At 43.5% G+C, this 15,179-nt stretch overlaps 1 protein-coding gene across 1 annotated transcript; it reads right to left on the bottom strand.

Annotated features, from left to right (window-relative positions):
* Nucleotides 1-10,543: 10,543 nt before the first annotated feature.
* Nucleotides 10,544-10,958, bottom strand: LOC139356057 (large ribosomal subunit protein eL34-like). Its single transcript, XM_071068850.1, is given in 2 exon segments — nt 10,544-10,731; nt 10,734-10,958. Coding segments are annotated over 2 exon segments (354 nt in total). The 5' UTR covers nt 10,914-10,958; the 3' UTR covers nt 10,544-10,557.
* Between the last annotated feature and the right edge of the window lie 4,221 nt (nt 10,959-15,179).

Below are 15,179 nucleotides of genomic sequence, written 5' to 3' on the forward strand. Positions count from 1 at the left end.
CAGAACAGAACTGAAAGAGGTAGAGACACAAAAAACCCTTCAAAAAATCAATGAACCAGGAGCTGGTTTTTTGAAAAGATCAACACAATTAACCGACTGCTAGCAAGACGAATAAAAAGAAAAGAGAGAAGAATCAAATACACACAATAAAAAATGATAAAGGGGATATTCACCACCGATCCCACAGAAATACAAAGCACCATCAGAGAGTACTATAAACACTTCTATGCAAATAAACTAGACAATCTAGAAGAAATGGATAAATTTCTGGACACATACACCCTCCCAAGACTAAACCAGGAAGAAGATGAATCTCTGAATAGACCAATAACAGACTCTGAAATCGAGACAATAATTAATAGCTTACCAGCCAAAAAAAGTCCAGAACCAGACGGATTCACAGATGAATTCTACCAGAGGTACAAAGAAGAGCTGGTACTATCCCTTCTGAAACTATTCCAATCAATAGAAAAAGAGGAAATCCTCCCTAACTCATTTTATGAGGCCAGCATCATCCTGATACCAAAGCCTGGCAGAGCCACAACAAAAAAAGAGAATTTCAGACCAATACCCCTGAGGAACATCGATGTGAAAATCCTCAGTAAAATACTGGCAAACCAAATCCAGCAGCACATCAAAAAGCTTATCCACCATGATCAAGTGGGCTTCATCCCTGGGATGCAAGGCTGGTTCAACATATGCAAATCAATAAATGTAATCCACCACATAAACAGAACCAATGACAAAAACCACATGATTATCTCAATAGATGCAGAAAAGGCCTTTGACAAAATTCAACAGCCCTTCATGCTGAAAACTCTCAATAAACTAGGTACTGATGGAACATATCTCAAAATAATGAGAGCTATTTATGACAAACCCACAGCTAATATCATACTGAATGGGCAAAAATTGGAAGCATTCCCTTTGAAAAGTGGCACAAGACAAGGATGCCCTCTCTCACTACTCCTATTCAACATGGTGTTGGAAGTTCTGGCCAGCACAATCAGGCAAGAGAAAGAAATAAAGCATATTCAATTAGGAAAAGAGGAAGTCAAATTGTCCCTGTTTGCAGATGACATGATTGCATATGTAGAAAATCCCACTGTCTCAGCCCAAAATCTCCTTAAGCTGATAAGCAACTTCAGCAAAGTCTCAGGATACAAAATCAATGTGCAAAAATCACAAGCATTCCTATACACCAATAACAGAAAAACAGAGAGCCAAATCATGAGTGGAATTCCATTCACAATTGCTACAAAGAGAATAAAATACCTAGGAATCCAACATACAAGGGATGTGAAGGACCTCTTCAAGCAGAACTACAAACCACTGCTCAGCGAAATAAAAGAGGACACAAACAAATGAAAGAAACTTCCATGCTCATGGATAGGAAGAATCAATATTGTGAAAATGGCCATACTGGCCAAGGTAATTTACAAATTTAATGCCATCCCCATCAAACTACCAATGACTTTCTTCACAGAATTGGAAAAAACTACTTTAAAATTCATACGGAACCAAAAAAGAGCCCACATTCCCAAGACAATCCAAGCAAAAGGAACAAAGCTGGAGGCATTACACTACCTGACTTCAAACTATACTACAAGGCTACGGTAACCAAAACAGCATGGTACTGGTACTAAAACAGAGAGATAGACCAATGGAACAGAACAGAGGCCTCAGAAATAACACCACACATCTACAAATATCTGATCTTTGACAAACCTGACAAAAACACGAAATGGGGAAAGGATTCCCTATTTAATAAACGGTGCTGGGAAAACTGGCTAGCCATATGTAGAAAGCTGAAACTGGATCCCTCCCTTACACCTTCTACAAAAATTAATTCAAGATGGATTAAAGACTTAAATGTTAGACCTAAAACCATAAAAACCCTAGAAGAAAACCTGGGAAATACCATTCAGGACATAGGCATGGGCAAGGACTTCATGACTAAAACACCAAAAGCAGTGGCAACAAAAGCCAAAATAGACAAACGAGATCTAATTAAACTAAAGAGCTTCTGCACAGCTAAAGAAACTACCATCAGAGTGAACAGCCAACCTACAGAATGGGAGAAAATTTTTGCAATCTATCCATCTGACAAAGGGCTAATATCCAGAATCTACAAAGAACTTAAACAAATTTACAAGAAAAAAACAAACAACTCCATCAAAAAGTGGGTGAAGGATATGAACAGCCATTTCTCAAAAGAAGACATTTATGCAGCCAACAGACATATGAAAAAATGCTCATCATCACTGGTCATCAGAGAAATACAAATCAAAACCACAATGAGATATCATCTCACACCAGTTAGAATGGCGATCATTAAAAAGTCAGTAAACAACAGATGCTGGAGAGGATGTGAAGAAATAGGAATGCTTCTACACTATTGTTGAGAGTGTAAACTAGTTCAACCATTGTGGAAGACAGTGTGGCAATTCCTCATGGATCTAGAATTAGAAATACCATTTGACCCAGCGATCCTATTACTGGGTATATACTCAAAGGATTATCAATCATGCTACTATAAAGACACATGCACACGTATGTTTATTGCGGCACTATTCACAATAGCAAAAACTTGGAACCAACCCAAATGTCCATCAATGATAGACTGGATTAAGCAAATGTGGCACATATACACTATGGAATACTATGCAGCCATAAAAAAGGATGAGTTCATGTCCTTTGCAGGAACATGGATGAAGCTGGAAACCATCATTCTGAGCAAACTATCACAAGGACAGAAAACCAAACACTGCATGTTCTCACTCATAGGTGGGAATTGAACAATGAGAACACTTGGACACAGGGTGGGGAACATCATACATGGGGTTCTGTCGTGGAGTGGGGAGCAAGGGGAGGAATAGCATTAAGAGAAATACCTAATGTAAATGACGAGTTAATGGCTGCAGCAAACCAACATGGTGCATGTATACCTATGTAACAAACCTGCATGTTGTGCACATGTAGCCTATAACTGAAAGTATAATAATAAAAAAATAAAATTATGAAACTACCTTTGCAAAACTTATGTTAGTGAGAAAAATTATAACAGTAAGCTGAGGTAACCCACCACTCCATCTTGCCTTTTCCTTAATTATTCCTGGGGTATTAGGCCAAGCTAACTTTGGAAGACATTTAGGCTATCATTTAAATGATAATAGGCCTTGCCCAAAATTCAACCACTTTTTTTTTTTTTTTTTTTTTGAGGCAGAGTCTTGCTCTGTTGCCCAGGCTGGAGTGCAGTGGCTGGATCTCGGCTCACTGCAAGCTCTGCCTCCTGGGTTTATGCCATTCTCCTGCCTCAGCCTCCCGAGTAGTTGGGACTACAGGTGCCCACCACCTCGCCAGGCTAGTTTTTTTGTATTCTTTAGTAGAGATGGGGTTTCACCGTGTTAGCCAGGATGGTCTCGATCTCCTGACCTCGTGATCTGCCCGTCTCGGCCTCCCAAAGTGCTGGGATTACAGGCTTGAGCCACTGCACCTGGCCTCAACCACTTCTATAAAGCTACTAGGAGGCCAACAAGCTTGAGGGAAGAGAAGAGACTGAGTTATGTCTGCTAAGGTGCAGACATAAATGATTCTCAGCCAATATTCTGGAGGTTATAAGATATGCAACTTCCCCAATTACTCCTGCAAATAGTAAGTACCACTATTGTAGATTGGCCTTTTGAAATATCTTTTCAGGTTGTTTGCATGTCTGACACCCATGGCTCCACCTAGATCTGCCAACCCTGCTCTTGTGGCCCCACCCAGAAGTGATTCAGCCCACAGGAGGACAGCTTCCACCCTCCAAGATTTCACCTCTGCCTCAACAAATCAGTAGCAAGCAGTTATTATGTGGCCACCCCTACTCCTTCCTCCAAATTGCCTTTGAAAAACCCTTAACCCGTAAGCTTCCAGAAGAGATTATCTGAGTTAAATCCCATCTCCCACCTGGTGTGGCCTGCCTCATGTCTATTAAACTTTTTCTTTACTACAATGCCATAGTCTTTATGCAGCAGACAGGAAGAACCCCTCGGACAGTTACAAATTTGGGGGCTACTTAATAAAGACTTTACTTAAGTCATGTGAACTTGAATAGCTTTTGGGCTTATTATTTAATTTATAAGTACTCTTTAATTTTAAGCCAATTTGGTACCTTGTGGCCAAAACACATAACAAAACATGTGCACGTTCACATAAACACACACACACATACTCACACAAAGATCCTATAGTTTTTACTTCAGAATTCTAGCCATGTGATATTAATAGAAACTAACCAGTTTGCAAAAACAACAATAACAAAAAAAGGTTGTATCCAAACAGTGGTTTTTATCTCAGTACAAAAATAACAGCAGATTAAAAGCAGGCAGAAAAGAAAACAGAGAAAGAGAGAATGTAGGAAATCTATTGCTGCAGGTTGACTTTGCACTCTGCCGCAGGGCCCACATACAGCAGATACAATTTCTTGATGTAATTTGCTCATCAATTTAAAATGTGCACAAAAAGACCATAATATGTCCATTTTACACAAACCCTTTCAAGCAGAGGTGCCATAAAACCAACAGGGTGCCCCCAAATGGGGTCATTCTTCTTGTTTTTCCTTATTCTGAGATTGTTTCTCACTTAAATAAAAAGCAAGGAGGAGCTGAGCTGTGGCCTAGGGTTTAGCAGAATGGGTTGAAATGTGCTGGTTGTGGGTGGGACTCCAGAGTGTGTCGTCACTGAGTCGTTTCTGCTCTCTTTTGTGTCTCAGTTTCTCTCTCCAGAGGTCTAGCATCTCTGAGAGGGCTCAAAACATGGAGTGACCAGCTCCTGTATGTGCTTCTTGGATAAGCCTTTTTAAACTAATTTTGTTGGGGGTTCCCTGTAGGTTGCTAATGTTGTGGGGGCTCAACCCCCAAGTCACTTCCACCCATACACCAGTCATCCAGGGGGGCCTTTTGGCTGGGAGGAGCAAAATGTCCCTTTTCTTCAGAGCTGAGGAAACTCAGTCTCTCATTTATTTACAAAAATGACAGTTCAGTTCCCCATGCAAATGTGCAGAGGGGCCAATTGAGCTTAATTTTGGGAGAAAAAGCAATGGAGAAGACCCTTTAGAATGCACCTTCAAACTAGAAACCAAATGGTGCCCTCAAAAAGGAGTCTTTCTCCTTGTCTTTAGAAAAAGGTAATGGAGAAGACCCTTTAGAATGTACCTCCAAAGCAGAGTTAGGATCCTCCACAACCACTTCCTAGGATTAAAAAAAACCTGGCTCAGAATAAATCAAGGACTGTCAACCAAAGGGAGGTGTGCGGCTCAGGAGGACTTACCAGTTCCACTGGAGGAAAAGCTGAAGTTGGGGAGACTTTCAATAGGTCCCTGCTGGTACCTTAGCTCTGAGTTCAGGCAGTTCCTTCGTGGTCCTGAGTCTTCTGTGAGGCCCCATGTTGGGTGCCAAATTATTGTCAATAAAAAGAGTCGAACTCTGTAAAATATTTGAAGAGATTTATTTTGAGCCACATATGAGTGACCAATGGCCTGTGACACAGCCCTCAGGAGATCCTGAGAACATGTGGCCACAGTGGTTGGGGTACAGCTTGCTTTTATACATTTTAGGGAGACATAATACATCAATCAATACATGTAAAATTTACATTGGTTTGATCTAGAAGGGTGGGACAACTTGAAGTTTGGCAGGGAGCTTCCAGGTCATAGGTAGATTTTGAAATTTTCTGATTGGCTATTGGTTGAAAGAGTTGTTATCAATAGACATGAATGTCTGGGTTACATTAAAGGGTTGTGGACACCAAGGTTTTAGCATGTAGATGAAGCCTCCAGGTAGCAGGCTTCAGAGAGAATAGATTGTAAATGTTTCTTACCAGACTTAAGGTCTGTGTTGATGTTAATGCTGGTTGACTTTTCCTGAATTCCAAAAGGGAGGAGGGTACAATGAAGCATGTCTGACCCTCCCTTCCCATCATGACTTGAACCAGTTTTTCAGGTTAACTTTGGAATCTCCTTGGCCAAGAGAAGGGGTCCTTTCAAATGGTTGGGGGACAGTGAAATTTTATTTTTGGTTTACATAGTGAAGGCTAGCTTATTACAGGCACTTGATTTTTTTTTTTTTTTTTTTTTTTTTTTTGAGAGAGAATTTCACTTTGTCTCCCAGGCTGGAGTGCAGTGGCACGATCTCAGCTCACTGCAACCTCTGCCTCCTGGGTTCAAGCAATTCTCCTGCCTCAGCCTCTTGAGGAGCTGAGATTACCAGCTCCCAGGTAATCTAGGAGCTGGGCACACACCACCACACCCAGCTAATTTTTGTATTTTTAGTAGAGATGGGGTTTCACCTTGTTGGCCAGGCTGGTCTTGAACTCCTGACCTCAGGTGATCCACCCACCGTGGCTTCCCAACATGCTGGGATTACAGTCATGAGCCACTGTGCTGGCCTGATACTTTATTTTATTTTATTTTTTCAGTTTTAATTATTTTTGAGACCAAGTTTCACTCTTTGCCCAGGCCAGAGTGCAATGGCGCGATCTCAGTGCACCACAACCTCTGCCTCCTGGGTTCAAGCGATTCTCCTGCCTTAGCCTCCTGAGTACCTGGGATTACAGGCATGTGCCACCACACCTGGCTAATTTTGAATGTATAGTAGAGATGGGGTTTCTCCATGTTGGTCAGGCTGGTCTCGAACTCCCAATCTCAGGTGATCTGCCTGCCTCAGCCTCCCACAGTGTTGGGATTACAGGATTGAGCCAACACACCTGGCCCTGATATTTTATTTTTACAATTCTTCTTTTTTTTTTTTTTGAGATGGAGTCTCAATCTGTTGTCCAGGCTGGAGTGCAGTAACACAATCTTGGCTCACTGCAATCTCCACCTCCCAGGTTCACGCCATTCTCCTGATTCAGCCTCCTGAGTAGCTGGGACTACAGGCACCCACCACCACGCCTGTCTAATTTTTTATATTTTTAGTAGAGATGGGATTTCACCATGTTAGCCAGGATGGTCTTGATCTCCTGACCTTGTGATCCACCCGCCTCAGCCTACCAAAGTGCTGGGATTACAGGCATGAGCCACCACGCCCAGTCAATTCTTTTTAAGAGACAGGGTCTTGCCACATTGCCCAGTCTGGTCTCGAACTTCTGAGCTCAAGTGATCCTCCTGCCTCAGCCTCCCAAAGTGCTGGGATTACAGGCATGAACCACTGAGCCTGGCCTTTTTTAAAATAGAGATGGGGTTTCCTGATGTTGCCCAGGCTAGTCTCAAACTCCTGGGCTCAAGCAATCTGCCTGCCTTGATCTTCCAAAATGCTGGGATTACAGGTGTGAACCACTGCACCCAGTTCAGTCAACATTTTGAATGAAGAAAGGAATGAATGACTCTAGCAGCTATTATCAAGCCCAGTGGAGCTAACATCTGGCCTGAATGTTTGATACCAGCTGGGGTGGGAGTAGTGAGCATTACAGTCAGATCCACTCAAGGCATCAAGCCATTGGCTGAATGGAGAAGGGAAGAGTGACACTGGCGTCTAGCTTCTTGGGATGAAAAGTCAGCCAAGACACAAGTGCATTGAGTACTCATGTTTCAGGGCCCTCTTTGGGGAGAACAGAAGGCTGACTAGTGTCTGGCCAAGCTGGAAGTATCTGCTTTATCTACTGCTCTCTGTTACTAATTAACTATGGGCGCCCCTATTGCCAACACCCTTGTGCTCAAACACAATTAAATTTTAAAATAACATGACTTTAGGAAGAACTGTCCAAAGTGCAGTGGTCTGTGGATGGGAGTTGCCAGGGTGTAGGCAGCAATGATAGCCAGGATCAGAAATCCTTTCTGCCTGTTTACTTTGACCAAGAATCAGACCCAAGTTCTCCCCTGGAGTAGAGAAGGATGGGGAACCTTCTGATCTGGGTGTGGTGATCTCTTTAAAATCTCAAACATGAGGCCGGGCGTCGTGGCTCACGCTTGTAATCCCAGCAGTTTGGGAGGCCGAGGCAGGCGGATCACGAGGTCAGGAGATTGAGACCATCCTGGCTAACACAGTGAAACCTCGTCTCTACTAAAAATACAAAAAACTAGCCGGGCATGGTGGCAGGCGCCTGTAGTCCCAGCTACTCAGGAGGCTGAGGCAGGAGAATGGCGTGAACCCGGAAGGTGGAACTTGCAGTGAGCCGAGATGGCGCCACTGCACTCCAGCCTGGGTGATAGAGCGGGACCCCATCTCAAAAAAAAAAAAAATATATATATATATATAGAGAGAGAGAGAGAGAGAGAGACACACACACACACACACATACACACACACACATATCTATATATATCTCAAACATAAGATCAAAACCTGATCACATGAAATTTGAACCTTCTGTATTACAGATCTTAGCCCTCATGGAACCCCTTTTGGCCTTGCCCAGGAGATGTCTGAAACCTAGAACCTGAGTAGGGTTGTGGGAAGAGCACTAGAGAGGTGGGAAGCAGCCTTCAGCTTTAGTTTGGACCTTACCCGTGTGGCCCTGGGCGTGATTCGTGATCATCTGGGCCTCAGAGGAAAACCAACTGGACCAGCATTCCCAAAGTATCCCCAGGATGTTAACAGGTGTTACGGAAAAGGGAGTTCTGTTAACCAGTGTTTCCCAAACTGTCGTATGGAACACTCACTGGTGTTAGGTGGGATGACCTTAGCAGGTTCTGGGATCAAATTAATATTTTTTCTCATTCTAACTAATTTTGGCAAATGATCCTCATTTTTCCATTTATAGTAGTGATACAAAATACTCTTTTAGAATGTACCTTTTAAAAGATGAGTAGATTTAAAGATAGAAGATTAAGTCTGTAACAGCTCAGGTTGCTAATATGGCAAAAGGCGTGAAGGCAGTACACAAATGACTGAGACTTGAGATAACTGTCTATTAAACCAAATAACGTGGCTTATTTGTTGCAGGACTCCTGAGGAATTTTGTCTTGTTGATGGGCACTTTGTTTCTTCCAGGAGGGATTTGGCACCTAGCATTTCTTGAATTTATTTGACCATAGAACCACTCTTTTGGCTGGGTGTGGTGGCTCATGCCTGTAATCCCAGAACTTTGGGAGGCCGAGGTGGGTAGATCACCTGAGGTCAGGAGTTCGAGACCAGCCTGGCCAACATGGTGAAACCCCGTCTCTACCAAAAATACAAAAATATTTAGCCGGGCATGGTCGCACGCATCTGCGGCCCCAGCTACTCAGGAGGCTGAAGCAGGAAAATCACTTGAATCCAGCAGGTGGAGGTTGCAGTGAGCTGAGATGGGGCCACTGCACTCCAGCCTGGGTGACAGAGCAAAATAACAAAACAACAACAACAACAAAACCACTCTTTTGGTTTAAAGTAACAGAACATCTTGTTAGATTCTAGTTCTGGATATTGTACTTCCAAGAAATGCTTATGAGAAGTGAAGAGGTGACTTTTAGAGCTGATCTTCTTAGGATCTCGGTTCCTTCTCCTTCCCTATGTTGGATGACATTCTTAGAAGGGAGCTCAGGGATGGGGCTGGAAACAGCCATCTAAGCAGGTTTAGATCATGGCGAAAAGCACATACGCCCCTAAATGCAATGTGATATCCTGGATTGGATGCTGAAACAGAAAAGGGATATTAGGGGGAAAAAACTAGTAAAATTTGGAGTTTAATTAATACTAGTTAAAACTAGTGGCATATAGTCTGGAGTTTAGTTAATACCAATGTGCCAAGGTTGCTCTTGTAGTTTTGACAATGTACTGTGATAATGTAAGATATTAACAATAGGGGGCTGGGCGTGGTGGCTCACGCCTATAATCCTAGCACTTTGGGAGGCCAAAGTGGGTGGATCGCTTGAGGTCAGGAGAAGTTTCAGACCTGCCTGGCCAACATGGTGAAATCCCCATCTCTACTAAAAATACAAAAATTAGCTGGGTGTGGTGGCACGTGCCTGTAATCCCAGCTACTCTGGATGCTGAAGCAGGAGAATCATTTGAACCCAGGCGGCGAAGGTTGCAGTGAGCCGAGATCACACCACTGCACTGGGTGACAGAGCAAGGCTATCTCAAAAAAAAAAAAAAAAAAAAAAAAAAAGTGGGAGAAACTAGCTATGGGGTATACAGAACTCCCTGTGCCATATTTGCAAGTTTTTTTCTTTTGTAAATCTAAAGCTACTGTACAGTTAAAATGTTTATTTTTAATTATTCATTTTTTGAGACACAGTCTCACTCTGTTACCCATGTTGGAGTGCAATGGTGTGATCGGCTCACTGCAACCTCCACCTCATGGGTTCAAGCGATTCTCCTGCCTCAGACTCCTGAGTAGCTGGGACTACAGGCACATACCACTACGCCCAGCTAATTTTTGTAGTTTTAGTAGAGACGAGGGTTTCACCGTGTTGGCCAGGCTGGTTTCGAACTCTTGAGTTCAAGTGATCCAGCCGCCTCGGCCTCCCAAAATGCTGGAATTACAGGCATGAGCCATCATGGCTGGCTAAAATGTTTATTTATTTTTATTTTTATTTTTATTTTTATTTTTTTTACAGCAAGTCTTTTCATTTTTATTACTCAAAAAAGTTTCATTTTTTTATTTAGCTTTTTGACTCTGTGCTTGTGCCTTCAACACTTTCACAACGATTTTCTGCTCCTCGATAAGGAAAGCACGCTTGATCCTGTCACGAACACATTTAGCACACATGGAACCACCATAGGCCCTGCTGACATGTTTCTTTGTTTTGGACAATCTCATAAGAACTTTAGGTACCTTACAGCACGAACCCCTCGAAGTCTGCCTGGGCACACACCACATGCAGATTTTGGTGCTTTCCCAACCTTCTTGGTATAAAGGTAAACAATTCTATTACCAGGGGTTCGGGACAGCCTAGTTTTGTTAGAGGCTGTATTGTAGGAAAGCCTACGTCGGTATGTCAAACGTTGGACCATTCTGAGTGCCTGCAGACAACGTCCCCGGAAGAGGAAGAAAAATGCCTTTGCAAGTTCCTATTTTTATTTTTTTGAGACAGAGTCTTGCTCTGTCGCCCAGGCTGGAGTGCAGTGGCGCCTTCTCAGCTCACTGCAAGCTCCGCCTCCCAGGTTCACGCCATTCTCCTGCCTCAGCCTCCCGAGTAGCTGGGACTACAGGCGCCCGCCACCATGCCCGGCTAAGTTTTTGTATTTCTTAGCAGAGACAGGGTTTCACCATGTTAGCCAGGATGTTCTTGATCTCCTGAAACAGTGATTCGCCCACCTTGGCCTCCCAAAGTGCTGGGATTACAAGTGTGAACCACTGCGTCTGGCCATAAAATGTTTATTTTTTTGAAAGCACATAAGACCAAAGTTTGGCTGGGTGCAGTGGCTCATGCCTGTAATCCCAGTACTTTGGGAGGCCAAGACAGGTGGATCACCTGAGGTTAGGAGTTCGAGGCTAGCCTGGCCAACATGGTGAAATCTCGTCTCTACTAAAAATATATAAATTGGCTGGGCGTCATGACACATGCCTGTAATCCTAGCTACTCGGGAGGCAGAGGCACCAGAATTGCTTGAACCCAGGAGGCAGAAGTTGCAGTAAGCGGAGATCATGCCACTATACTCCAGCCTGGCCAACAGAGTGAGCCTCTGTCTCAAAAAAAAAAAAAAAAAGCACATTATACCAAAGTTTGATTCTCTGATTCTGCCACTTACTAGGCAGGTGACTTTGGGCAAGAGATTTAACCTCCTAAGTTTTTTGTTTCTTCGTCAGAAAAATGTGAATTATAATAGTTATATTTTGATAGCTTGATGGGCAGATTAAATGATGACCTGACAATAAAGCGTCTAGCGCAGCCACACCTAATACAGAGCAAGACATCAATTCATACCAGGTGGTCAAGGCTCAGTCGGGGCCAGGCACTCTGCTCAACAGGAAAAAATAGGGTTAAGCTGAAGCGGAACAGGAGAGTAGAGGAATCAAATTCACCCACTCACCAACCCCCTGCTGAGACCCTTCCATGCCCTCCATGTGCCTTTGCTGGTTCCGAGTTTGGCCCTGTAGGGAGACTCCTAGTAACAGTAAAAGGGGGGGCATTTTGCATCCTCCTCAATTATATTCTGTTCTCATCACCAGCCCTCCCAGTCCCAGCCCGGCCCCTCCAACATTCCTCAACTTCAAATTAAGTTTAGGGCCAAAGTCCCCTTGGGGCCAGAGACAGGAACACTCTCTAGACCGAGGACCTGAGGGTGCCAACCTCTCTGACAACAGAAGCTGCGGACAGTCAGGCTATGGTCATAAAATCCTCCCCAGGTCTTGGTGGGCAAGGCAGATATACTGGCTGAGAGAGACTGTGGTTCTAGAACTCTGCTAACCCCTCCAGAGTCTGTGCCTAAGTAACAAGTGGGTGGAGTAGAGAAAGAGAATTAGTCACTTACTTCCATGTGCAGACAGACACTGGCATTTATTGCAGGCTTATCACAAAAGTCTGCTAGTTATTATGTTTCATAACAGTTATCGAAGGGTTGGAAGGAAAGCAAGACCTAGGAGACACTGAAAGGGAGAAAAACAGAAACAAAACCAAACAATTTTATGGAGGGCCTTTAGCTCTCTTCTCAGACAATCCTTGTCCACCCAAAGTGTTAACACAGAAGGTTGAAGATAAATTTTATTCTCTAAAAATAAATATATAGGCTGGCCGTGATGATTCATGCCTGTAATCTCAGCACTTTGGGGGGCTGAAGCAGGTGGATCACTTGAGGTCAGGAGTTCAAGATCAGCCTGATCAACATGGTGAAACCCCATCTCTACTAAAAATACAAAATTAGCTAGGTATGATGGCACACGCCTACAGTCCCAGCTACTCGGGAGGCTGAGGCAGGAGAATCACTTGAACCCAGAAGGCAGAGGCTGCAGTGAGCCAAGATTGTGCCACTGCACTCCAGCATGGGCGAGACAGAGTAAGACTCAGACTAATATATATATATGCATATAACACATGAGATTCTCCTCAGGGTAGTGTCAATGTAGGCTCAAGGGGATGGTGGTGGGAAAGAGTGGAACTGGTTTGGACAAGGTACTTGACTGAGAAGTAAAAGGTAACTGCATTTAGAATCACAGGTAGGCAAAATCTCACTATCTTTTCCAATAAGTTGCAGAAATGCTATTGCTTCTTTGCAAATTGATTTGTTTGTAGCTATTTTACTAAACCTACATTAATTTCAATACTTTTAACCAATTCTTTTTAGTTTTTAGTACTGAAACTATACCATCTAAAATATCTTTGTATTTTCATTTTTACTGTTTGTTCCTTTTACTTCTATTTCATATCTTATTGCAGTAGAAATAATTTTCAAAGGAGTACATAATTATAATTAAGAAATAGTGGGCATCATTCTTTTGAAGGGAATGCATCTCACGTTTCTCCTTGAATTTGATTTAGTTTAGATGAACTATTCTTTATTATGTCATGTCATTTTTCCCATAGAGTGATTCATCTCTTCTCCTCTCTGCTAATTTAATTCCTACCCATTCTGCCAAAGATCATCCAAAATCTCGCCACTCTCACCAAGTGCATACACAAAAGCATGTGTATGGATACCCAACTAGTCTTAATGTGGTTTTTTATATTTCACAGAGGATTTTCATGTACAGATTCTCTTTTTCTGGCGGGGGCATGGCAGGGACAGGGTCTGGCTGTGTTTCTCAGGCTGGTGTGCAGTGGCACTATCTCAGCTCACTGCAACCTCCCCCTCCCAGGCTCAAGCCATCCTCCCACCATAGCCTCCCAAGTAGCTGGGACTACAGATGTCACCATGACCAGCTAATTTTTGTATTTTTTGTAGAGACGGGGTCTTGTCATGTTACTCAGGCTGGTCTTGAGCTCCTGGATTCAAGTGATCTGCCTGTCTCTGCCTCCCAAAGTGTTGGGATTACAGGTGTAAGCCACCTTGCCTGGCCCCATATAGATTTTCATTTGATGCTCTTTTTTTTTTGGGGGGGGTGGGGGGGATGAAGTTTTGCTCTGTTGCCCAGGCTGGAGCGCAGTGGCACTATCTGGAGTCACTGAAACCTCCACCTCCCAGGTTCAAGCAATTCTCTGCCTCAGCCTCCCAAGTAGCTGAGATTACAGGCGCCCACCACCACACCCGGCTAACTTTTTTTTGTATTTTTAATAGAGATGGGGTTTCCCCATCTCGGCCAGGTTGGTCTTGAACTCCTGACCTTGTGATCCACCTGCCTTGGCTTCCCAAAGTGCTGGGATTATAGGCATGAGCCACTGCGCCCGGCCATTTGATGCTCTTGACAACCTATAAAGGCATGTATTGTTAGGACTTCCTTTTTACATATAAAATTCAATCTTTGTGAAGTTAGGCAACTAGCCCAAGAACGTAAGTGAAATTGACCACGGTTTTGCATTACAAGAAAAAGATTTTTGTGTGGCAAGGAATTGCAAGAGTTGAGACAGTCCAAAGTTCACATCCAACTCGTAAAATAAGGTATTGAAAAGCATTTTACAAGTTTAGCAAAATCAACAGGCTTAGCCCCAAATTCTGCAGATTAAGGAAATCTTGGACAACCTTAGCCATAGAAAATCGGTTGCTTCTCAAGTTATTGCTGCTCACAGTGCCATCAATTCATCCTTGTTCTGAAGTGTAAAGATCTGAAAAAAGATCGTACCAACCATTTGCAAGGTTGGACATTGGAGGCTACACCATCAGTTATTAATCTTGGACTGAACTCCTTATCTCTCAGATGGGGTAGACAATAGCATAAAACAGCCTGAAATAAGAGAGTGCCAGAGACGATCCTTCCAAATTGTAAAGGGCTGAAAAGTATTATTTTAACATTCTAGGCAAGGCATGACGGCTCACACCTGTAATCCCAGCACTTTGGGAAGCTGAGGTGGGAGGAATGCTTGAGCCCACGAATTTAAGACCAGCCTGGGCAACAGAGAGACCTTGTCTCTACAAAGTACAAAATTTTTAAAAATAAAAAAACCTGCCGGGCGCGGTGGCTCACACCTGTAATCTCAGCACTTTGGGAGGCCGAGGCGGGCGGATCACGAGGTCAGGAGATCGAGACCATCCTGGCTAACATGGTGAAACCCTGTCTCTACAAAAAATACAAAAAATTATCCGGTTGTGGTGGCGGGTGCCTGTAGTCCCAGCTACTCAGGAGGCTGAGGCAGGAGACTGGCATGAACCAGGGAGGCGGAGCTTGCAGTGAGCTGAGAAGGCGCC

This window comes from Macaca nemestrina, chromosome 9 (assembly GCF_043159975.1).
Source record: "Macaca nemestrina isolate mMacNem1 chromosome 9, mMacNem.hap1, whole genome shotgun sequence".
NCBI lineage: Eukaryota > Metazoa > Chordata > Mammalia > Primates > Cercopithecidae > Macaca > Macaca nemestrina.